This window comes from Schistocerca nitens, chromosome 5, assembly GCF_023898315.1.
Source record: "Schistocerca nitens isolate TAMUIC-IGC-003100 chromosome 5, iqSchNite1.1, whole genome shotgun sequence".
NCBI lineage: Eukaryota > Metazoa > Arthropoda > Insecta > Orthoptera > Acrididae > Schistocerca > Schistocerca nitens.
In genome coordinates, this window is record NC_064618.1 from 704,772,263 (window position 1) to 704,799,459 (window position 27,197).

The 27,197-nt window shown below is 42.0% G+C and overlaps 1 protein-coding gene across 1 annotated transcript in view; it reads right to left on the minus strand.

Annotated features, from left to right (window-relative positions):
• LOC126259503 (uncharacterized) overlaps positions 1–27,197 on the minus strand; it is a 1,382,428-nt gene that overhangs the window by 587,151 nt on the left and 768,080 nt on the right. The window contains exon 3 of the mRNA XM_049956351.1: positions 11,491–11,862. Coding sequence (XP_049812308.1) covers positions 11,491–11,862 — 372 coding nt within the window. The remainder of the gene's footprint in view (positions 1–11,490; positions 11,863–27,197) is intronic.

Below are 27,197 nucleotides of genomic sequence, written 5' to 3' on the forward strand. Positions count from 1 at the left end.
CAACTGACCTAAGTCATTGGAATCAACTGTTTGAAACTGTGTGTAGTTATTAGTGTCTTTATCGTTTATAGTGCCCAAGATTATATTAACGATTTCCCTTACTGATTATCTTGCAATTTAAAGATGTTTTCTATATTTATAATTGTAATAAGTAATTGTTCAGTAGAATTTAACGAGCACTTCCTTCTAGCCCTTCCACTCACTAGTTCCGTTACGCTTTGGTGCAATGTAAGTTTTTAAGTATCTATGAGCACTGTCGATATTCCGTCTAAAGGTCCACGGTGGAGCAGCGCTTGAAGGGGATTTGCTTGTCGTTTACGTAGCCAACTTCTCTTCAAAATGCTGTACAGTGATATTTTTATTAGGAAGACAAGTATCTCCCTCCTTACAAAACCTTTATAACATTAACAAATTGTTACACCCAAGCAAGCAGTTTATAAACAATTTTGAGTTACTCTCCCACTACTCAGCTAAGCATGTTACTTCAGCCAATACGTCCGCCTCCTCGTCCGCACTTCTCAGGAATAGGGACCTTGACTTCAGCTATTATACAGTTTCTTAAATTAAACAATGAGGAGCACTCTTACAACATTTTAGCCTAGAGGTTATGCATCTCACGTAAAATGCGGACGAAAAGTCAGCCCTTAACTTTGGAAAGAGAAAAAAAAAATCCTGTTCACAATGCAGCCGAGACACTTCTCACAGAGTACTGAAATCCTTATCTATTGCTGACTGCCCCTCTTATAGCGTTCACACACGGCCTCTTTCTGGGACAAAACAAGGTAACTTCGAAGTGGCTCTTGGCCACATGGCTCTACTTGTAAATACTGAGACCTCCCATGATTGCAGTTGTTCACCAAGCTACATAAATGATTTCTGTCAAAGTAGGCCTGGACCGTATAGCGCACAGTGCGCGTTGTGTGATAAATTGCGGAGATACGACTCGCAGACGCCAGCACCGTCATTGGCCGAGTCGCTGGTCGGTACCTACTATAGGTTCAAATGGTTCAAATGGCTCTAAGCACTATGGGACTTGACTTCTGAGACCATCAGTCCCCTAGAACTTAGAACTACTTAAACCTAGCTAACCTAAGAACATCACACACATCCATGCCCGAGGCAGGATTCGAACCTGCGACCGTAGCAGTCGAGCGGTTCAAGACTGAAGCGCCTAGAACCGCTCGGCCACCACGACCGGCAACTACTCTAGGCAGTCCTCTGAAAACCCTGGCCGCAGTCCCCTGGGGGTCGATGTGAACATCTCATCGCCAGCCTGGCCCACTAGGTCCAGCCTGACTCATCACATACCCAACTAATATACGCAGTAAATTATAAGCAAGGAAGTTATCAGGGAAGAGAAGGTTCTGGCAACCATTAACATTATGAAATTGAAGTTTTAGCTGTTTTATTAACTGACAGAAATAAAGTTTAGACTCTAAGGATTTTAAATCAACTAAGAACAGCACAGGAGACGTGCCAGTCCAGCACTGATCTGCTACGTATAATGTGCAATAATTAATCTATTCCTGTATTAGCCTTCCTTATTGGACTGATACACATGGCGCTGAAGAATATTTTAGGATTTTTCACTTAGCACTCGTTCTCGCAATTCTGTTAGCAGGCAGCCGTAGAATCTGTTAGGGTGTAAATTTATTGGGCGAAAGGTATGTTTTTGCTATTTTACACTAACATTGAGTGAATAAATTTGTTTGGTTTCTATAAAAATATTTTAACAATTTGATGTTTAAAAAACAAGAAGAATTATAGAGCATACATAAAATATGTATTAACGCAGATATAAGAAACAAAATGTTGTTGTTGTTGTTGTTGTGGTCTTCAGTCCTGAGACTGGTTTGATGCAGCTCTCCATGCTACTCTATCCTGTGCAAGCTTCTTCATCTCCCAGTACCTACTGCAACCTACATCCTTCTGAATCTGCGAAGTGTATTCATCTCTTGGTCTCCCTTTACGATTTTTACCCTCCACGCTGCCTTCCAATGCTAAATTTGTGATCCCTTGGTGCCTCAAAACATGTCCTACCAACCGATCCCTTCTTCTAAATAGAAAGTTGTACTTGAGAAGCAGCAGTGGGTTGATATCGGTTGCGTGGTTTAGGAGGAGGTGCGGAACATACATACATACACCCATACATACATACACATATTTTTATAATATGTGGGGATTTATGTATAAACATAATTATAGAAATTTTGTTAATATATGTACAGGGTTGAAGACAAATAAAAGAAAATTTCACACGTGTGAAAATATTCGATAATAGAAGCAAGAACATTCCAGTAGACATGGGTCTTCAAACAAGCCATTTGCGACATACTTGCACATGTGTCGTTACGACCTGCTGTAATTGTAGTATGAAATATTGTCCTAAGATACTGCAGATGTATTCAAAATATTAACAGTTCTATTAAGGCCCTATCGAGTTGGGCACCAGTCTAAATAGGACAACATTTGATACTGAAGTCAGTGGCAACTCGTAACCACACACTCGCAATTATTTTGCAAATGGCTTGTTTGCCACCCGTTTGCTCGAACTTTGACCTTTATTACATCACGCGTCCACCAGTGTTAGTTAACACTACTAATTACGATAGAAATCGTATACAAATTTTGCGCTTTTGGTGTCCTCTCATCTTGGTACCCCAAGCCGTCGCTTTTGACGCTTTGGCCTTAAGCAGGCCATTTAGAGCACCGAGCTTCCTAGACTTTGTGTTGTTCACTGATGCTTCGTTCGAACCTGTAAATGTCAACTACCCACCTATTCGTGTCTGAAGTGATGAAAGTCTGTCTCAGATTACCATCAGCAATTCTTCACTAACGTGCGAACTGTCTTTTAATAAGATAAAATAAGAAAAACGTATATTCTGCCATACAGTTTGAGTTATGCACATCACCTAGGGTTCATTCGAGGTCGGCTCCACCTCTTGTTCGATACAGCAAGTGATTTCCAAATGACAGTGCATCAACCCACTTCAGTATTAATGTCCGAGTGAATTTGGAGAATACATACCGTTATCGTTTTTGTCATATAATGTTCGTGTAGTCGTTGGTCCTTGAAATCCCAATAGAAACAAGTAGGGCTGTCCATTTTGATGCTAGATGCCTGTGCCTTCAACAGACAACATACTGGCACTGGCCACAGTTGCTGTTGCTGTAACATGTTTGTGTCAATTACAAACCAAATATTCATATCAGACCATTAGTTCCTTATCTGAGAGTTCTCAGCCTAGGACCTATTTGTATTATATGAACACGAGCCATTTATTACACACATTCTTTCCAAAGTGCAAAATTTTAATTTTGAGTTATTAAATATGCTAATGATGCACTTAAAAGGAAAAGTATTCGTTGTTGATTGGAAGAACGCAGGGAGCCCTTAGCAGCCGTATCCAAAACGTTTCTATCATCCACTGTGTTTCATCTGTCTTCCGCGAAGCCAGTCTTCGGTGGTTCAGTGGTTCAGTGTGTTCAGGTGTCAGAAGCAACAATGGCTAAACTGCTCGACATGTGGAACAAGTCATCGGCTATGCACAATGAGAGATTCGTACGGGTTAACGACTGCTATTTGCAAACTAAAACAAAATACAGTGTCGTCGGTAACAAATCGACATCCATCATTCATGGCAAACTGAGAATCGAAGATATAAGAGTGAAACATAGCAGGATATTTCCAACGAGGGAATTCGTCGTCCAAATGTTCCGAAGTATGTTGACGAGCTATTAACTCTCAGGCAGGTAATTTTGTGGATTCTACATTCTCATATTGGATGTTACATCTGTCATTGCCTGCTTTTAGTCGCTGATTTCATCCCAGACAACATCTAAAATTGCTTTCTACAGTTCCTTCACATAGCCTGAACTACGGGTGCAACATTAACGGTGTTTCACAACCGCATTTTCCACAGGAGCCGACCTGAGTGACCGTGTGATATTACGTATGTTTTCAAAAAGGCAGGCATCAGTATCGTCAGTAATGAGCCTACTTTGACACAGAGGTGAAGCATTGACAGCCTAGAAGATGGCGCTTCTTGGAAAATGCAGGAGGTGATTTAACACGTGGTGACTTAACTAGATACATCCAAAACCGTCATTCGAAACAACATTGCAAAGCGAATGCTATCAATGACGCTTCTCGGAGTCAAACAATGGTAGTTCCAAATCAAGATTCCCGCAAGTTCCTGTGTTGGATTACAGGACCCAGTAAAACATTGATAACATGTACAATGCGTCGTATTCGACCAAGGTCTTAAGGGAGAAAATACAGATTATTTCTATGTATAGCAACCAATGAAAATGGCTGAAGATTACTGGTCATATATTAGAGTCAGCTTTAATGAGCTTGCAACGAATTTCGATGCACTAGTACTCATCTTGAGGAGTCAACGCATACACATCTCTCTATTCTTTTCACGTTACTAAAACTGTTAACTACACTACTGGCCATTAAAATTGCTACACCACGAAGATGACGTGCTACAGACGCGAAATTTAACCGAAAGGAAGAAGATGCTGTGATATGCAAATGATTAGCTTTTCAGAGCATTCACACAACGTGGCACCGGTCGTGACACCTACAACGTGCTGACATGAGGAAAGTTTCCAACCGATTTCTCATACACAAACAGCAGTTGACCGGCGTTACCTGGTGAAACGTTGTTGTGATGCCTCGTGTAAGGAGGAGAAATGCGTACCATCACGATTCCGACTTTGATAAACGTCGGATAGTAGCCTATCGCGATTGTGGTTCATCGTATCGCGACATTGCTGCTCGCGTTGGTCGAGATCCAATGACTGTTAGCAGAATATGGAATCGGTGGGATCAGGAGGCTAATACGAAACGCCGTGCTAGATCCGAATGGCCTCGTATCACAAGCAGTCGAGATGACAGGCATCTTATCCGCATGGCTGTAACGGATCGTGCAGACACTTCTCGATCCCTGAGTCAACAGATGGGGACGTTTGCAAGACAACAACCATCTGCACGAACAGTTCGACGACGTTTGCAGCAGCATGGACTATCAGCTGGGAGACCATGGCTGCGGTTACCCTTGACGCTGCATCACAGACAAGAGCGCCTGCGATGGTGTACTCAACGACGAACCTGGAGACATCGCGGTGAACGCACATTGGAAGCGTGTATTCGTCATCGCCATACTGGCGTATCACCCGGCGTGATGGTATGGGGTGCCATTGGTTACACGTCTCGGTCACCTCTTGCTTGCATTGACGGCACTTTGAACAGTGGACGTTACATTTCAGATGTGTTACGACCCCTGCCTCTCCTCTTCATTCGATCCCTGCGAAACCCTACCTTTCAGCAGGTTAATGCACTACCGGGTGTTGCAGGTCCTGTACGGGCCTTTGTATATACAGACAATGTTCGACTGCTGTCCTGGCCAGCACATTCTCCAGATCTCTCACCAATTGAAAATGTCTAGTCAATGGTGGCCGAGCATTTGGCTCGTCACCATACGCCAACTACTCTTGATGAATTGTGGTATCGTGTTGAAGCTGCATGGGGAGCTGTACTTGTACACGCCAACCAAGCTCTGTGTGGCTCAATGACCAGGCGTATCAAGGCCGTTATTACGGCCAGCGGTGGTCGTTATGGGTACTGATTGCTCAGGATCTGTGCACCCAATGTGCGTGAAAATGTAATCACATGTCTGTTCTAGTATAATATATTTGTCCAATTAATACCCGTTTATCATATGCATTTCTTCTTGGTGTAGCAATTTTAATGGCCAGTCGTGTACAATAAGGCTACTTTGTTGACTTGCGAGCGTCTTCGGTACTTTCAGCTTGTACGTCTCCTGCTCTTACGTCCACTGCCTGCCAATAACTTTGTAAGCTGTCTGATGCTTTCACGGATTTTCAAGTCTTATTTTACGTTGCACCATGTGTTTAACGTGAGGTTACCATAGCGTAAAGCACTCACGCATAACCTCTCAAAGTCAAAAGTGGTTCCTTCATATAGCACATATTTTGGGGCCTGCGTTTTTGGGAGACCTTCATTCATCCACTGCCCAGTTTTTCGGGAAAAACTGTTCCAATTCTGTATTAAAAATAATTCTATTTAGAACCTCAATGAGCGCGATTGTTTAAAACACTGAAAATATAAGATCATTAACGCCGAATTGTATTTTCGAATATTTCAAAAAGTACATTGCTCCATTTCCACTTCATTAACTCACATACTGCAAATGAGCATAGGAGATTTACTTTCATCTTCTGTTCCGTTCTGACCCGTTACGTAATACACTATTGTGACAGGAACTGTTTGCTTTACATTGATAACAAAGCACGTCTCAAATTGGTTTGTTTATGTAACCGTACATCAAACAACGTAAGCCGCTAAGCGAAACAGTCGGGCAGCAAAATCTGACAACTGTTTGTTTGAATTTGGGTTTGTGGTAATCTAGCTCACTCAGTGACATTTTTGTGCTATGCTATGTTTTCCTACCAGGTTTAAACGCGTTCTTTGAAGTTCTTATGTGTGTTTCAGTGTTTAACCCATTCAGATACGTCCGCGTACAGCCGAATGTCGCTGTGTTATGTTTCCAACTTCAGCCGCTAAGCACAACGCAAATCATACTTTTCCTTCCCGTGTGTCACAACAATTTTTCGTGTAACACAAGCCCGACGAGTCTATCGCGAAAAGGGATGTTATTCTAACCAAAAACCTTATATTTTATAAGCCCATAATACGGTGCATTCAGTTTTCAACCCGAGCTTTAATCATTTCTAATAAATCTGAGACCGCTGCACAAGTCAGCGTTTGCGATGTTGGACTACTGTGAATTCATCTTGTCCGTAACAGAAAACTTCTGAAATAGTGATTACCCTATTGTTCCCACTTGGAAAAAGAAATAGGAACATCGTGGTCACTTGATCTATTTCAGCGTTTACACTTAATGTTTAAACTTCCAAAAATATTGTACCACGGAGAGAGAGATATGGTTCGTAAAACCTTTTCTTAGTTGTGACAATCCTAGACCAGCTACAAGTAGTGTGAGCGAGTATTTTGGTTACCTTCATCATCTACACCTACAGCCTGACAGTTATTGAAGTACATGAAAGAAACGTTAATTCTTTACAAACTACTATGTTCATACACTTGATGAATATGTAAACGTCACTTCAGATATTCGGATTTAGGCTATGAAATGTTTGATAAGCCTGCCAGCATTGGTGTAGACGAATAGCCAAATTCTGCATGCCCCGCATAAGGGCCGGAACATCGGCTCAGTCGATGATCTCCTGAATGGCTGTTTTCAGCTCAGCAACGGTTTTGGGGTTACTGCTGTACACCTTGTCTTTAATATAGCCCTTCGAAAAAGAATCGCGTGTGTTCAGATCCGGAGAATATGGCGGCCAATCGAGTCCCACGCCAGTGGTCTCTGGGTATCGCAGAGCCAGAATGCGGTCCCCAAACTGCTACTGCAGGACATCAATCACTCTTCTGCTTCGATGGGGTCGACCTCAGCCTCGCATGAACCACATCTTGTCTAAATCAGGGTCACTTTCGATAATGGGGATGGGATCATCTTCCAAATCTACACGTACTGATCGGTAGTTAATGTGCCATCAAAGAATGTCACACCGATTATTCGGTGACTGGACACTGCACACCAAACAGTCACCCTTTGAGGGTGAAGAGACTTCTCGATCACGAAATGCGGAATATCAGTCCCCCAAATGCGCCAATTTTTGCTTATTGACGAACCCATCAAAATGAAAGTGGCCTTCGTCGCTAAACCAAGCCATGCAGAGCCTGCGGCCAGCAGTGAATTCTGAACGTCCTAACGCAAACCGTTGAGAAGTTATGGCGATTTTATTTCATGTAGTTCAATAATTGTCGCCCTATACATATACATCTGCACCTGTATTTCCTAAGCTACCTCACGCTGTGTAAGGGATGGTACTTTGTGAATGGCTGTCTCCCCCTCCCCCCCCCCCCACCCCACCCCCTTTCGCTGTACCAGTCGAGAATAGTTTGCGTGAAGAACGATTGCCGGTAAGCCACTGTGTGGGCACTACGATTTTATGTTCATGACTTTTTCACGAGATATACGTACGAGGAAGTAATACATTGATCGAAACTTCTAGGAACGTACGCTCTGTGAACTTTAACAGTAAAACATAGCAAGACGCAGAGCACCTCTCTAGCAGAGTCCGCCAGTAGATTTGATCGACCATCTTCGTAACGCTCTCGAGTGTACTAAATGAAGCTGCAACGAAATGCGCTACTCGTCTTCTGTATTTTCTCTATCAAGCCTGTCTGGTGAGGATCCCAGACTGACAAGAGATAGTCAATTTTACGAATTTGCAGCATGCTGTGCGCGAGATATAGTTCTGCAACTTGTATTATAATTGAAATAAATGGTTGTAGCCTCGTCATAAGCTGTACTGAGAAGTATCTATTTTTTTTATTTCTTGATGAGGTGCCCATTTTCAAACCATCCGTGCTGAAACGTTAACAAATACAGCGATAGTCCGTGTACAGAAACTTCCCGTGCTGTAATCAAAGCGGTATATGGGCGAATTAACGACAGCAAGTTACACCACACAGGACGGATATTAGAGGACTCTAAAGAGTCACACTTACAGCACGGATGGTTTGAGAATGGATACAGATGTCCGAAATTAGTCAACATCAAGAAATGAAAAAAAGGTACTTTTCTACGAAAGTTATGACGAATCTACAATCATTTATTTCAATAGTGAAGTATTTGCCGAACGAGTGTCTTGTAAGCTAACTCCTTTCTTGATGGAATACGTTTAGTGAGGATTCTTCCAATGAATCTCAGTCTGGCATCTGCCTTAACCGCGATTAATTTCTTCCACTGAGAACCGCTCAGTATGCAGCTCCCAGCTATTTTATGAAAGTATTATTTTTCCAGCGGTTTTTCTGCAATCGACTTATACCTACAGGCTGACAGCTGTCATCACCTGGTACAGAAGAATGGGGTGCTGAGAACACTTGTTCACCGTGCCAAAACACAGTTCGACTCAGACAGCTTAGCAGCAGAGTTAGAACATCTACAGCAAGTGCTCGCAGACAACGGATACTCAACAAGGAACGTCCGCAAAGCGCTATATCCCTCCAGACGACCTGATACTGAGAGAGAAGAACAAGAAGAAGAGACCAGGATGGTAGCCTTTCTACAGTATGCAGGACCTTTATTTGCTAATATCAACAGAATACTGAAAAATCACAATATCAAGAGTGTGTTCTGCCCACCAAGCAAGATCAGGGCGCTTCTTGGAACGGTTTTCGTTTCGAGCTGATTTTGATTAACAATAACAGTTTTTTCTTCTTATCATGCATTGCGAAGGAGTGAATGGAGAGTGAGTGTGAAGAATGAATCTTAAAACAGTAAATAAATACATAGGGTAACTCAGCTTCCTCAAACGTTAGGTTTTATGTAACCCACAACGCCTCCAAAAACAACACACAAGGCTGTCATATTCTCTCGCCCTCTATGGACAACCTTTTAGCTCTACAGAAAAAAACGAATAGGATCTTTTTGTGGAAATTTAATGAAGTAAACCTCCGTCTCTAGCGGAAACGTTCGCAGTAAAAATTAAACTACATTAAATTTCCTACAAAAAGGACTATTCAGTTTTCTGCAGGATTAATAATTTACGAGTAGTGAGCGAGAGAGTATGAAAGTAGAAAATTTAGTGCGTGGTATTTGAAGGCATTTCTGGTTGCATAAAACCAACAGGTAGGAGCAACTGAATCACCGTGCGTACGTGTAAGTGTACAATGTTGAGCAGTGGTGAAGTCTATCGCTTGCAATAAACGGAAGACATTTTGCAACTGAGCCAATATTTACGTAGGGAAAAATGCTTTTATTTCATTCCTTCCGACACGGAAATGTGTTGTTATTTAAAGTTTGTTCGTCTTTCTTCGAACTCATAATCAGTACTGAAATTATTTAAAGTCTTATGATCAGTCGAGCAGAAGAAGAACCTAATTAATGAAGCAAAACAGCAGCTGTTACTGGGCACTGTTTGTCTCAGACAATCAGAAAGAGCATGGAATTACGTTGTGGAGACGATGAGTTGACTGCGCGAAGTGATTAACGAGAAAGCTGTGTTTTCATCCAAGAAGAACGCACTCTAAAAACTGAAACGTTTTGAGTAATAACTTAATTTAAATTATGTTAATTGTTTATTACGCTTAGGTAAAATAATTTCTTCGAGGAAAACGATGTAATGATGTAATATAAGAATAATGCAACACTCATCTCTACATATAAATTAGCAAATGAGAATTAGAGAAGCATTTTAAACGCTGTCCCGAATATGGCAGGCTCGATGATTTGCCGAGCCCTCACAACCGAGACAGCTGTGTGGTGGGATCTCTAACACAAATCTGTATACTTCCCTCTAATCTTTTATTCATCATTCTTAAATGTAACATTCTTGTTATTTTAGAAAATGTTTTCGAATTTATGTCGTAAAGTGATAGTATGTCGTAACGTCTTCCCGTCTTCCTGAATTTCTATCTCTTGTTCATAAATCGTTAATTTTAAGATCTTTATTTTTAATTACTTTTAAGCCTATACTATTTAAAACTGCAATATTGTTAATCCCTAATACTAATAAGAAATATCAAGTAAGTTCCACATTCTGTGCGTGTACAACTTCATATTATTAAGTCTGTCTTAGTAACTTAGTGGCAAGTCATTTAAAAATGGTAGCAGCAAATAAATAAATACTCTCAAGATGTTTAGTAAACTGTTCAGTAGTGTACCCATATCTTGGTGAGGTACAGTGTGGTAGAAGATAGAATGCAGGGAACTTGATCACCACTATCTGATTGGAAAGATTGTCCTAGGAATTTCGTTAGCCTACATTTCCTACACGTCGCAAACCGCTTGACGAACTTTACAGCATTTGCTTGGATGATAACTTGCTGAAAAATAAACAACTGTATAATATTTAAACAAACAAATGTAGTCACTGAAAGCTAACTGAACATTAGACTCTTGACAGGTTTTTGTTGTGGTTACTTTTCGGAAGGTCGTTGGATCAGTAAAGATGCTGAATGTTAGTAACACTGTGCAGTTTGAGTGCACCAAATAGCAACTTAAACTATAATACATTGACATTTTTAACGAAAATTTGCGCTCTAAAAGTATACCTGCTATATTGTAATTACTTGATGGAAGTGTTTTTGACCTTTTAGTTAGTAACCTAGACCGGCAGAGTAAGAGAAACATGCAGCAAATTAACAGATCATAGCTGTTAAAGGTTACGCCCGGTCAGTTAAACCTTAGAATATTTCCTGGATGAGTAAAATTGTCCGTCGTCCTAGAGCACGGAGAAAATCTGTAGATGTTAACCAGGTAATTGTGGCCCGATCCGAAAAAGAAAGCGCGCCACCGTAACAGTAAGAAACACAGGTGTAACAGCTTCGAATTACTGTCAAATAACAATAATGAGAACAACTGCACTTACCGAAGACGACCATCTTCTTGTTCATGAAGTCCTCATCCTTGAAGGTGGACACGGAGCAGCGGTAGTCGCCGGTGAGGTCTGTGGTGGGGTTGGAGATGCTGAGGGCGCGGTGCTTGGTGTACTTGTTGTCCGACGCCAGGTAGTCGAGGTTGAGCCGCCCTTTGAGGGCGCCCAGGTCCTGCGGCTTCTGGTCGGGGATCCACTGGTACACGGCCTCCGGACTGTTGTTGAAGAACCATTTGACCACCAGGCCCGAGTTGTTGTCCTGGTCCTCCGGCTTGAGCGAGTACTCGCAGTCGAGCACCGCCGACGACGAACCGTTCCGGACTGCGGCCGGCACCTTCAGGTCGGTTATCTGCACCCCCGCTACGCCTGCACAGATAAAACAAAGGGGTCCAGCTGCAGTGATGGGCGGACGCCGAAACAGTGAAATGAGAAGTGGCAACATTTTCGCCAGACAGCTGTGCAGAATACGATGTCTAATTTACACTGAGGTGCCAAAAGTTTGGGATAGCGATACGCACATATACAGATGGGGATAGTACCACGTACACATGGTATAAAAAGGAGTTGTCATTTGTACACAAGCGATTCATGTGAAACTGTTTTCATAGTGATTATGGTAGCACGACGGGACTCAACATACTTTGAAAGCGGAAAGGCAGTTGGAGCTAGACGAATGGGACATTCCAGTTCGGAAATCGTTAAGGAATTCAATATTCAGAGATCTACGGTGTCAAGAGGGTTCCGAAAATACCAAATTTCAGACATTACCTCTCACCACGGGCATTGCAGTGGCCGACGGCCTTCACTTAACGACCGAGAGCAGCGGTGTTAGCGTAGAGCTGTCAGTGCTACCAGACAAGCAGCACAGCATAAAATTACCGCGGAAATCAATGTGAGACATGGGATTAACCTATCCGTTACGATAGTGCGTGGAAGTTGACGTTGATGGGCTGTGGCAGCAGATGATCGACGCAAGTGCCGTTGATAACAGCACATCAGCCGCAGTACCTTTCCAGAGCTCGTGACCGTATTAGTTGGACCCCAGACGACTGAAAAACCGTGACTGGTTGGTAGGGTCCGATTGTGTTGCAGACCCCATGAAGCCATTGCCCCGTCAACAGGCTTTGTGCAAGCTGGTGGTGCCTAAATAATAGTGTGGACAGTGTTAACATGGAATGTCTGGGTCCTCTGGTCTAACTGGAAATGGTTATTTTCGGCTACCTGCCGACCATTTCCAGCCATTTGTGGTCTGGTTTCCAGAATGAGATTTTCACTCTGCTGCGTAGTGTGCGCTGATATTAAACTTCCTGGCAGATTAAACCTGTCTGCCGGACCGAAACTCGAACTCGGGATCTTCGCGTTTTGCAGGCAAGTGCTCTACTTTTATGGACTTGTTTGAAAAGAATGATGGAGTGGCCACCGGGACATAATTGTTCGCGATTGGTTTAAAGAATATTCCGGACAGTTCGAGAGAAAGATTTTGCCACCTAGATCGCCTAACAGGAACCGCATCAAACATTTATGGATCATAACTGAAAAATCAGTTAGTGCATACAGTCCTAAGCCGGCAACATTTTCGCAGTTATAGCCGGCTGTAGAGGCAGCATGGCTCAATATTTCTGCCGGGGACTTCCATCGACTTGTTGAATCCATACCATGCAGAATTGCAGCACTACACCGGGCAAAAGGAGGTCCCAAGGCTTTTGTCACCTTAGCATATTACTTAGTAATTTCAAGACGTCTACTCCTGATGATACTTTGAAGAGCCATCACTATTGACGTCAATTTTTTTTTTCTGAGTGTGATGTTTTTTAAATTATAACAGTTGCTAAGCTGTTTCCAAAGCTCTGGAGTATGGAACACGTGTGAAAATCGTTCTTGGATCGAGTATCCGGCCACCCTCTACCACTAACATTGCCAAATTCTGTAATTAATACGCCAATTCCTTGAAGATAGCCGGCCGTGGTGGCCAAGCGGTTAAAGGCGCTACAGTCTGGACCCGCGCGACCGCTACGGTCGCAGGTTCGAATCCTGCCTCGGGCATGGATGTGTGTGATGTCCTTAGGTTAGTTAGGTTTAAGTAGTTCTAAGTTCTAGGGGACTGATGACCTTAGAAGTTAAGTCCCATAGTGCTCAGAGCCATTTGAACCTTGAAGATAATAGCAGATAAACGCCAGGAAGGGGAAGAAGAAAAACCAATTACTTAACAACTGATACTGTTATTGATAACTACAGATTTTATGAGCAAAATCATTACACTTCTGTTTAATCCCTAGGATATATCTAATCTGCACAAATTTCTTTCCTCTGCTGGACCCGTCCACAAACTACTCCGGTCAACAGCCATTGTCTGCTGGATTCATTAGACGTAGGGCGTTTCTACTGTGATAATACGAGTAGATTCGATTCGATTCCACATTCCACTGTAACTTTTTATAATCCATTTTTTTCCGACTCACTTGCACTAACACACTGAATCCTCTTGAAAACAATTTTGTTCAGTATTTTCCGGTTTCAGTTGGCTTCTTTTCATCCCTGTATGTGTGACTACAGAATCACCCAAATGCTCCAGGTGCATTCGTTCCTCTGTGATGCTTGCACGTATGCTACAAGTGACGCTAATGTAAGCTGATGATGTGCCCTGTTTTCCAGTTAAGGAGAATATTCATTTTTTCGATCTTTCTAATCTTGGGCACTGCGTTTGTATTTTACGCACCCGCTTCCTCTGTGGTGCGTCAAATTATGATTCCCGTCCAGGGATATCTCTAGACATCTCGTTGTACGCTTCTTTTGATTGTTATGTTTAAATTTATTTTCGTATTTCTTTCTAGGTTCCCTTTCAGCAGGAGGTACGTAATTTTCTGAGGCGCTAACGGCACATTGACAGTTCGACATCATCTTTCAAGTTCATGTGTCGCAGGATTACATTTACTTTCTATAATTCTTCTCGGTCAGTGCTTACGAAGCACATTACATCGTCTTCGTGTGCTACCTGTTGGTATACGTTACTTCCGTTCTGAAACATGTATTGGCTCCAATGGTGCACCCTAAAACGATGGAGCACAAACTGATAGCTGCTGACGGCCTTTCGTTTGATCCGCATCATTTCCTATTCTGGGCAGCTTATAAATGCTTGTCATCCAGGGAAATAATCTAGGCAGTTATACAACGTCTGTCATCGCTCCAAATCATCGCCGGAGTGTAAGTAGAAACGTTGTCTGTCGCTTTAAGAATTTAACGATTTTTATTATTCAGCCGTTAGTGTTAGGCTATAAATATTATTGGTCTCGTTCATTTTTCCGTAAAGCGAGGTAAATAATCTATCATATCTCATTTCAGAAACTTATTAATTCGTGACATTTTTGTATTTTCGTGCCCATTGAGCGTTATCAAAGCAGTGTTTAACGACGTGTTGTAACACGCCTACGCTCTTGCCACGAGCTGCGTGCAAACAACCCGCCACCTGTCATCGGTGATTTCAGCCTGTCATTTTGTGGTGCAAATTAATTATGGTAACACTGGCAGCTGCTGCTTTCCCTGCGTGCGCCTTTTACATGAATGTTGATGGTGAAAACAAAAGCGGTACAACTAACACGTGTACGCATGTAGGCTGTCTCCATTATTGTGTCAAAATTGGAGCGTTTGCACCGGGTCAGCACACTCGCCACGACACGTGGCACCATCCCATTGGTTACTACGCCAGCTGCAAACAACTTTAGTAAGCACTGTGTGTACGTAGTATGCGGGTAGTAGCGTAACTAGAGTAACTGATGCAAAGAACAAATTGCGGTCTAGGGTTTCGTAGTATATCCTTCGTTGGTGGATTGCATTACACGATGTTTCCCCGGCTGAGTGCGAATTGGCCTTTTTACGATTAGATTTGTCGACCCCAAACAATTTTAATTAGCTCTGTGTACACACTAAAAATCATTTAATCGATGTGTCTGTTTCCAATGATTGTTCAACAGTGATAAAATCAAACAATAAAGGATGTTTGTAATTCTGTGCAGTTCCTTACTTTAGATTATAGCGTCGATGATCTGCAGGTCTTCCTGCGTTGCGTACCAGTCCCTAGCGTTGCGAACTCTCTATACAGTATACAAGTGCATCTACTTTTAAAAGGACATGCTGTTTTATATTTGCTAGGATTTCTTCAGTCCAATTAAAACTTGGTGCGTTATTCCACACACTCACACTTGATCACTACGTGACATTTCGGAATTAAATCGAACATCTTTCTGAAGTCAAAGGACACAGACAGCATTGACCTGATACCCATTCTCTAGTACCTGCCATCTTCTGGGTTTCGTGGATGATCAGAGTAAGATGGGTTTCACGAGATAGTTGTTCGCAGATACTATGTTGAATTACACGGGGGAGGTTTTGAAGGTTATCGGACTTCCGAAAGGTCGTAGTAAGTGACCATAATAAGTATTAAAAAAATCTGTAACATGTCGACGTCAGGTACAGAGGCCTTTCGTTATGTGCATCACTTCGGCAGTTCTTATTGGAAACGGAAGTTTCACTCACTTTGGAACATATCTTCCCTCCCGCGTCTATTAACATAAGAGGAACAAGTTCCTTCACATATTTTCCACACGTGTAACTGCCTTCCCTCCGTAGAGAGATTTTGGTCGAATTTCTATACCGCGATAGATCTTGATTTTGTTGCAAGGCAGTCCACACCCATAACAAACTTATTCAAGGAGATACGTTTCTTGCATCGTTTCCAATTTGTCTTTATTTTGCGTAATACGACGTTTCGAGTGGCAACCATTCTCAGGTAAAATCTTTACAATCTTAATTAAACCGGTTTGGGTTACAGTCATTTTCATAGGCAGTCTGGGGTTGCCCTGGCTCAAGAACTGTAGCCAACATTTTCGGCAGAGTACAAACACTAGCACACAGCCACGGCATTTGCTGTCGACAGGGAGCACTGAACTTCGTCCAACGAAATCTCTTGGCAAGCTTTGGCTACGTTTTAATCTCTGGCGATCGCCTCTCGTTATCGGAGCAGCTTCGTAACACGGATTGTAAACAACAGAACGTGTTTCTCATTTCGCACAACCTTTTCAGTAAATACCAGCTTTATTCACGATCTACAATATTCTTGACTTTGTCTATTCAGGCTCAGGATTTTCATTGTCGAAGGTTACTCCGGAAAAATGAAATCTATTTCTTGTCGTACTTACTAGGCAGAAACTCTTCCTACGTTTTCTATTTTTTTAACATTCCTACTGACAACCGTGGTCAGCAATGGCTAGAAGGCCTCACTATCATTTATTCACTGCTCTACGTTATGTTTAAGGCCTCTTTGTATGGTGTGGGCACTTTAAAATGGCAATCGGCGGCAAGCGTAAGCAAATACGAATAAAGACAGCCACAGAGAGTGGAGCGATTTGGGGAACAAGCCTTGACAAGTCTGCCAGTGAAAACTCGAGCTCTGTGGGTGGTGCAGTTGACAGTCATAGCGCTGGCGGCTGCTATCGACACGAGAAACATGCTCCCATCTATCGCAACATCACGGGTCACACCAATGAGACGGAAGTAGGAAAAAAAAATACACAAAAGTTATCCGCGCCATCGTCGGCAGCGTGTCTTGAAATAAGGAAGGAAGGAAGATTGGATTTAACATCCCATCGACGTCGAGGTCATTAGAGACGGAGCACAAGCTCGGATTGGGTCAAGGGTGGCGAAGGAAATCGGCCATGCCCTTCCAGAGGACCCATCCTGGCAGTTGCGTGGAGCGATTTAAGGAAATCACGGAAAATCTAAATTTCGGTGGCCAGACGATAGTTTGAACCGTCGTCCTCCAGAATGCGAGTCCAGTGTTGTCTTGAAATAGACCGACACACGGATACGAGAGGAATTCTACGCCAGGTTACTTTCTAGTGAGCAACTGGTCCACAGCAAGTAGCCAGAAAAGTACCGTGTCCGGCGGCAAAAGGGAGACCATCAGTTAACTCGCAAGTTCCTACATATGTGAACCTATGTCTCTGAACAGTGAAAAAAGACAGAGTTTGTATTCAACAGTGCTTCGAGTTGTATTATCAGCAACAGTCTGTTTCAGCAAAAGTGTTAGACTGGTTCTATCAATGTATATAAATGTGTCTAGGTTCTGACCCACACGTCACAGCACTGTACATCTGTGAGGGCAGAACTGACTTATGGTAATACGGATGGCCGAACATTTCTGGTATATTTGGAGTAGAAACTCATAATACGCCGGGATTTGTGTTTTCAGCACTTTCAAAATAATAAAACAAGGAGTAATTCACAACAAAGGAAAGGTTAGTTTGGCAGTGCCTAATGAAGTAGTACAGATATGGCATCTGCTTGTCTTGTACGCAACAATAGTTCGAAACACCCCATACTACCCCGATCCCCACCTGAACCTCTCACTTTTAACAGTCTACACAGTAACTAAGAAATTATAAAATGGTTCAGATGGCTCTGAGCACTATGGTACTTAACATCTGTGGTCATCAGTCCCCTAGCACTTAGAACTACTCAAACCTAACTAACCTAAGGACATCACACAACACCCAGTCATCAAGGGCAGAGAAAATCCCTGACCCCGCCGGGAATCGAACCCGGGAACCCCGGCGTGGGAAGCGAGAACGCTACCGCACGACCACGAGCTGCGGACTAAAGAAATTATAAGGCGGTACCCTTCCGAGTCGGTTCTGATTAACTACTGAAGGTTATCTTCGGATAAGGTATTTAGGGCAGTATTACAAGAATCCCCGTTCGAGCCACCTTCCATAATCCCAGACCGTAGCTGATAAGTTGTAATCTCCCCTTCCTCCCACTCACCAAACAGAATATCTTTTTTTTTTGCCCTAGTCCGGGATCAGGGCAGGGTATACATGGTTATGAACAGATTGGACACGATTAGTTCAAGGGGTGGCCGGATGCACTTTCTCTTGCCACATCGTTACCATCCGGGATGGAGTATGTGCACTCTAGCTACCTGCGTATACACTGTGTGATAAAATGTATCCGGACAACCCTAAAAACATACGTTTTTCTTATTAGATGCATTGTGCTGCCATTTACTGCTAGGTACTCCATATCAGAGACCTCAGAAGTCATTAGACAACGTGAGAGAGTAGAATGGGGTGCTCAGCGGAATTCACTGATTCCGAATGTGATCAGGTGATTGGGTGGCATGTCTGTACGCGAGATTTCCACACTCTTAAACATCCCTAGTTACACTGTTTCTGATGTGATAGTAAAGTGGAAACGTGAAGGGACAGGTACAGTACATAGTCCGACCTCGTCTGTTGACTGATAGAGACCGCCTACAGTTGAAGAGGATCGTAATGTGTAATAGGCAGACGTCTATTCAGATCATCACATCAGGATCCATTGTAAGTAATATGACAATGAGGCGGGTCTGAGAAAACTAGGATTTCATGGTCGAGCGGCTTCTCATAAGCCACACATCTCGCAGATAAATGCCAAACGACGCCTTGCTTGGTTTAAGGAGCGTAAACATTGGACGATTGAACCGTGGAAAAACGTTGTGTAGAGTGACGAATCACGGTACACAATGGGGCGATCCGATGGCAGGGTTTGGCTATGCCGAATGCCCGGTGAACGTCATATGCCAGGGTGTGTAGTGGTAACAGTAAATTTCGGAGGCGATGGTGTTAAAGTATGATGGTGTTTTTCATGGAGGGGGCTTGCACCCCTTATTGTTTTGCGTGGCCGGTCGCGGTGGCTGAGCGGTTCTAGGCTCTTCAGTCTGGAACCGCGCGACTACTGTGGTCGCAGGTTTGAATCCTGCCTAGGGCATGGATATGTGTAATGTCCTTAGGTTAGTTAGGTTTAAGTAGTTCTAAGTTTGTAAGTAGGCTGTTTAGGTTTTTATATTGGTAACGCCACGTAGCGCTCTGTATGAAAATCACTGACTATGCTGTGTGCAGTCTGTGGCTGGTTTGCATTGCTGGAAGTTGCTATTGTAGTGTTGGGCAGTTGGCTGTTAACAGCGAGTAGCGTTGCGCAGTTGGAGGTGAGCCGCCAGCAGTGGTGGGTGTGGGGAGAGAGATGGCGGAGTTTTGAGAACGGATGATCTGGACGTGTGTCCATCAGAGACAGTAAATTTGTAAGACTGGATGTCATGAAGTGATATATATATATATATATATATATATATATATATATATATATAATGACTTTTGAACACTATTAAGATAAATACATTGTTTGTTCTTTCTCAAAATCTTTCATTTGCTAGCTATTCCTATCAGTAGTTAGTGACTTCAGTAGTTAGAATCTTTTATTTAGCTGGCAGTATTGGCGCTCGCTGTATTGCAGTAGTTTGAGTAACGAAGATTTTTTTGAGGTCAGTGATTCGTGCAAGTTATAGGTTATTGTTAGTAAGGGCCATTCTTTTGTAAGGATTTTAAAAGTCAGATTGCGTTGCGCTAAAAATATTGTGTGTCAGTTTAGTGTCGATCAGAGTAAGTAAAGAGAGTAATGTCTGCGTCCATTTTTTTTGGTCAGCTGTTTGACAAGCAAATAATGTAAGAGGTTCATCAGCACAGTCATTCATTAATTTTTCTAAGGGGACGTTTCATATGTCGACCCTTAGTCGAGGATACCTCACTGGAATCTTATGATTTTTTCTTGTAGTTTGTGTAATTAGTGTAGCTTTTGTTTATTGCTAGTGCGTATTTGTAGAGAGAATCTCCTTTGTAGTTGCAGTCTTTCATTGTTGTACAGTAAAACAGTTGTGGCATACATGTAGATTTGCACCAAGTATTTCGCAGCTGCGCTTGCGATTAGCTAGTTATTATTTTCAGTGCTATGTTAATGTGTTTTCTTATTTTTGCCCTTCAAATTGTGCTTTTCTGTGTTATCGTGTGAAATATTGGGACAATTATGGCGTTTGAAAATCGTAATAGCCGGCCGAAGTGCCCGCGCGGTTCTGGCGCTGCAGTCTGGAACCGCGAGACCGCTACGGTCGCAGGTTCGAATCCTGCCTCGGGCATGGATGTGTGTGATGTCCTTAGGTTAGTTAGGTTTAACTAGTTCTAAGTTCTAGGGGACTAATGACCTCAGCAGTTGAGTCCCATAGTGCTCAGAGCCATTTGAACCATTTTGAAAATCGTAATACTAGGCTCCAAAGTAAACTGAAAAATGACAGTGAAGACGAAAGCAGTGTGTTAGCGCCACCGTGTAATGAATTAACTAATGTTCAACATAGTAATTTGGTAATTGTGCATAGGGAAATGGAGCGGGCGGCAAATAATGGTGTAGACAGTGAAACAATTAGTGAACAGGGAAGCATTATCGATCGATCGGTCGGCAATAGCTCGCCTCAGGAATCCGAAACGACAGGACACAATCTTAAAAATGCTGCAGATTCATGTTTTGGGTCCTCATCGTTTTCTCAAATAAATCAAGATACATTTTCTGCTTGTCAAAATGTGAATGTTCCGGTGAAAATGCACTGCCACAAAGCGTAGGGAAACAGATTCCAGACACTAATACATTATTATTGCAATTAATGCAACAAATGAAACAAAATCAGAGACAAACACAGCAAAAGTTAGACACTATGGAACAAAATCTTCAAAAGTCAGATACAATGGAACAACACCAGAGACAAACACAGCAACAGCTTAAAAGTTAGACTCAATGGAACAAACGCTTGAACAGACACGTGAAGATTTAACTGGAGAGTTACTTGAAATCGAATATAAATGTCAAAAAGTCTGTAATGACGTAAAAACACAAATTTGTGAGCATTTCCAACCTATTTTTTCGCGTCATGAAAATGCATTACAGAATCACGAAGTAGCCATAAAAGAACTGCAAACTATTGTTCATGAAAATCACGACACCTTGCAAGCTAAAATTGACTCAGTAGCAACTATCGATTCGGTTACACAACTTGCAAAAACTCAGGAAATTTAAAGGACACAGTAGATACGATTTCAACACAAATGTACACTCTGAAACTTGGTTCAGAAAAACACGCTGAGGAAATCAGTTCACTATCGGAGAGAGTAGCCGAACAAGAATTACATATTTCAGAGGACACTCGCGCTCCAATACGGGAAAGGGACATAGAAATACGGAAATGTCACAAAATAATAACACAGGGCACTTCGGAAATTATGAAAAAAATGGGCAAGGTACACCGAATTTTGAGATGGAACCGCCGAAAAGAAGAAACAATGACCGATATGCGAATCGCCGACATGATGATTTTGACTATAAGCTGTTCATTACTACACGTAAATTCAAAATATTTAAGAATTCTGGCAACGACATTCATCCACAAGCATGGCTCCATCAATTCTCTCATTGCTTTTCTCCCAACTGGTCATTGGAGCACAGGTTATAATTTATGTGTGGCTACTTAGAGAATGAACCAGCTGTAAGAATGCGATCGGTCATTCTCGATTGTCACAGTGAAGGAGAATTTTATCATGCCTTCCTCTCAGCATGTTGGTCTCAAGCTACTCAAGACCGAGTAAAACATAGCATCATAATGATGAAACATTTCGAACAATCTGAATTTTCCAGTCTTGTCAAATATTTCGAAGACGTGTTACATAAGAATCAGTATCTTTCAAACCCACACAGCCCCTCAGAACTCATCCGCATTTGCTTAATCAAATTGCCTGAACATTTACGACATATTATTTTGGCAGGACGTTGCAAGGACGACATTGTTTCAGGGACTGTTGCAAGAATTGGAAATTGACACTGACAATCGCAACATTCTCTAAGTATGCAAATGTTGTAAACATAGGTTTGCTTTTACTTAACGTATCTTCTAAGATAAGTCTTGGGGGCAGCATTGCCTCGCAAGTTCCAACATCTGTCCGGAATACGAACTAATCTTCCCCGACTTCGCCTTTTACCAGTTTTTCCAATCTTCTGTAAGGAATTCATGTTAGTATTTTGCAACCGTGACTTATGAAACTGATAGTTCACAAATATAAACACCTGCTTCCTTTGTAATTGTATTATTACAATCTCCTTGAAATGTGAGGGTATTTCGCATGTCTTATTCATCTTGCACAGCCGATGCAAGAGATTTGTCATGGCTGGCTCTCCAAAGGCATTACTGACGGAATGTCGTCTACTCCCAGTGCCTTGTTTGGATTTAGGTGTTTCACTGTCGTTTCAAATTCTTCTCGCAGTTTCGTAGCTCCTATCTCATCTTCATCCACGTCCTCCTCCAGTTCTATAATATTGCCTTCAAGTTCATTTCCCTTGTATATATCCTCTATATCCCTCTCGCACCTTTCAGCGTTTCCTTCCTTGCTTACTTCTGGTTTTCCATGTGAGCTCTTGACGCTCATGCAGTTGCTTCTCTTCTCCAAAAGGCCTCTTTAATTTTCCTGTAGGCAGTATTTCCCTTCCCGCTAGTTCCACACGTTTCTCAATTTTTACTGTTGTCTTCTAGGTATTCCTGCTTTGCAATTTTGCACTTCCATTTTTAGACCTATATATTCACTTTCACCTGCTTCATTTGCTTCATTTTTGTATTTTCTTCTTTCATCAGTTAGTCCAATGACTCCTGTGTCATCCAAGGATTTCTACTAGGCCTTGTCTTTTTGCCTATTCGATTCTGTGCTGCCTACACTACTTCATCTCTCAAAGTTATCCATTCCTCTTATGTATTGCTCTCCCCTGTTCTAGTCAAAAGTTCCCTACTGCTCTCTCAACAACCTCTGGTTCTTTCTGCTATCCTGGTCCCCTCTCCTGAAGCTCTTACCTTTCTGAAATTTCTTCAGTTTTAATCTACCAATAAAATGTATATCATAACAGAAACAAAAGGATAAATTTCACGTAACTTAGTGTTCATCTGAATGAGTTTACTCTGTGTCTGACAATGCTAAGGGAAGATAATAGTTCCATTTCAGTGCATTTCATTTCTGTGTTATTAAAGATATTTGAATACCATTTCAATTCCAAGCAAACTTTTTATTCATTTCCCGTTAGTTCTATTATCTTTCACCTTACAACTGATACACAGGGTGAGTCACCTAACGTTACCGCTGGATATATTTCGTAAACCACATCAAATACTGACGAACAGATTCCACAGACCGAATTTGAGGAGATGGGCTAGTGTAATTGTTTAATACAAACCATACAAACATGCACGGAAGTACGTTTTTTAACACAAACCTACGTTTTTTTAAAATGGAACCCCGTTAGTTTTGTTAGCACATCTGAATATATAAACAAATACGTAATCAGTGCCGTTTGTTGCATTGTAAAATGTTAATTACATCCGGAGATATTGTAACCTAAAGTTGACGTTTGAGTAACACTCCTCCGCTGTTCGATCGTGTGTACCGGAGAGCACTGCAACATACATCGCGCTTCTACTCCGCTGTTCGATCGTGTGTATCGGAGAGCACTGCAACATACATCGCGCTTCTACAGAATGATCTGCCAACGTTGCTCGAAAATGTCCCACTGGAAACGCGTCGACGTATGTGGTATCAGCATGATGGTGCACCTGCACATTCCGCAATTAACGCTAGGCTGACCCTTGACAGGATGTTCGACAGGCGTTTCATAGGACGTGGAGGACGCATAAATTGTCCAGACCGTTCTCCAGATCTTACACCTCTGAACTTCTTTCTGTGGGGTACGTTAAAGGAGAATGTGTACCGTGATGTGCCTACAACCCCAGAGGATATGAAACAACGTATTGTGGCAGCCTGCGGCGACATTACACCAGATGTAGTGCGGCGTGTACGACATTCATTACGCCAGAGATTGCAATTGTGCGCAGCAAATGATGGCTACCACATTGAACATCTATTGGCCTGACATGTCGGGACACACTCGGTTCCACTCCGTAATTGAAAACGGAAACCACGTGTGTACGTGTACCTCACCGCTCATGGTAATGTACATGTGCGTCAGTGAAAAAGACCAGTTAAAAGGTGTTAGCATGTGGACGTAATGAGCCGTTCCAGTCTCTTCTGTACCTAAGGACCATCACCGTTCCCTGTGGATCCCTACGTAATTCGGTGCTCTCCGATACACACGATCGAACAGCGGAGGAGTGGTACTCAAACGTCAACTTTAGGTTACAATATCTCCGGATGTAATTAACATTTTACAATGCAACAAACGGCACTGATTACGTATTTGTTTATATATTCAGATGTGCTAACAAAACTAACGGGGTTCCATTTTAAAAAACGTAGGTTTGTGTTAAAAAACATACTTCCGTGCATTTTTGTATGGTTTGTATTAAACAATTACACTAGCCCCTCTCCTCAAATTCGGTCTGTGGAATCGGTTCGTCAGTATTTGATGTGGTTTACGAAATATATCCAGCGGTAACGTTAGGTGACTCACCCTGTATAAATGTTGTCACGACTGTGCTACCACGCCTTGCACTATTGCTTGGACAGCTAGCTGCATTTTTGGTAAGGCAGCGTGGGTCTGATTTGTAAGAAACTTAAAGTAAACAATAAGGCAAACATTTGCGTAATGATTTCTTTTAGTGCAGTATTTATATTACGCTGTAAAACAGAACAGAGATGGGCGAGTTGTCCGTTGCACGAGTAACAATCTGCTGAATGGCCAAAATGAACTCTCTGAAGTAGTGTTAGGCAACTGTGTTCACTCGTAAATTTTGCGTATAAATCAAGAGCGAATTTTTCTAACAAGAGACAGATTCAGTACGTGCAGGTAGCCGGTGTGTTATGACTGTTTGAGGAGGAAAACATGAGTGTTATTGACCGCAATTCTTTGCATTCAATATCATTTACAGATAGTCATGTTCAGATTAGAGTAATTTGCTCCACACATATCGAATGCAATTTACACAGTTATAGAGTAGAGTAGGGAAATCTATTCTAGGTCAGAATACATTAGCGACACTACACTCGGAATTTAGAGCAGTTGCTTTCACATTGCCACTACTACACAGAGACGCTGTATTCTTGTATAAACATAAAAATAAAAGTTCATACTGCTGCTAAGGTGTTCAAGATATACAATAATGGTAATAAGAAACATTCGTAAGTAAGGCGGATCTGTTACATACAGTTTCCGAATTTCAACCAATAAGTTTCAGTTTCTTATTTTGTGTTTTTTACAGTTATTGTCAAAAATATTTTACTTTGGTTATTAATTTGGAAGCCCTCTGAGACGGCCAACCGAATCGGCTCATTTAGCGGTTCGCTTACGTTTATTCTAAATTGAAACCATCAGATATTTTGGCTCAACAACGCACTGTATCTGAGAAAACTACCCCTACAGTCATGACACGCAACCGACTTGCATTTGACCGTATCGAAAGATAATAGAAAACTGAGCATTCCTCGTCAAGATATAATGGGCTTGCAAACGCATATTTTCGTACAAATGGAGGAAAGAAACTTTTTCGACGGCCGGCTATGTACCGCCAAGGCATGTGCTATTAAATGAAAGCGTCGTTGCCGTAGGAACAATGTATCTGATTGCGGAGCGGAGAGCTTGTGTTCTATTACCAGTTGCATTCTACGTGTTTTTTTCTTATCTGCATTCTTTAGTTCCGAAAATGGTAGCCGTTAGGGGGTTGATAAAATAAGTTAAACACTAGGGAATAATAACAAGTTACGCAACTAAATTTCTCAAACCACTTGTTTTTTCGAGTCATCATCAGTCTTCTGACTGTTTTGTTGCAGCCCGCAAAGAATTCCTCCCGAGAGCGAGTTCCTTACCTCTTCTCTCAGAGAAGTACTTACAACAAATCTACTCAATTATTTGCTGAATATATTCCAATCTCTGTGTTCCTCAATAGTTTTTGCCCTGTACAATTCCCTCTTGTTCCAACGACGTTATTCCCTCATGTCTTTATAGATGTCCAATCGTCATGTACGTACTTCTTGTCAGTATTTTCCATATCTTCCTTTCCACCCCGATTCTGCGGAGAAAATCCTCATTTCTTTCCTTATGAGACCACCTAATTTTCCACATTCTTCAATACCATCACATCACAAATTCTTCGATTCTCTTCTATTCTTGTTTTCTCACAGCCCATGTCTCATTACCATACACTGCTGTGCTCCAAACGGACATTCTCTGAAATTTGTTCCTCAAATTGAGATCTGTGTTTGATATTAGCGGAATTCTTTTGACCACGAATACCGTTATCGCTACTGCTAGCTCTTGTCGTTTCTGCAACTTTTCATTACTTTCGTCCTTCTTCGGTTTGTTCTCAATCCAGATTCCATCCTCATAACACTGTTCATTTCATTCAACACATCCGCTAATTCTTCTTCACTTTCACTGAGTCTGACAGCACCATCATGGGCATATGTTGGAATGGTTTGTCAGGGCTTACGGGACTGGATTTGGCAGATGACATCCTTCTGGCCAAAACATCACTAAGTTTTTAACTAATGCTTACCAAGCCGGGTGGAACATCCAATTCAGTAGTGCTAAAAAGAAATGGCTAGTAGAAAAATACAATTGTCACAATAAGTGGGATTATATCTATTCAATGGACATCAGCAGCAAAAATGCGTAACTTCATGCATCTTCCACGAATGCCGCCAATATGGCAATTAGACCCTACAACTACGTCCGCAAAGTTTCGGCTGTATAAGAATTTTTAACATGTTGCAGCCTTGTCAGCAACCTAAGATTCACCTCAGTTGTGAAATGTTACTGATCTTTACCCAGGTTTCAGCTAGTGTAATCTAGCCTTCTTCAGAAGC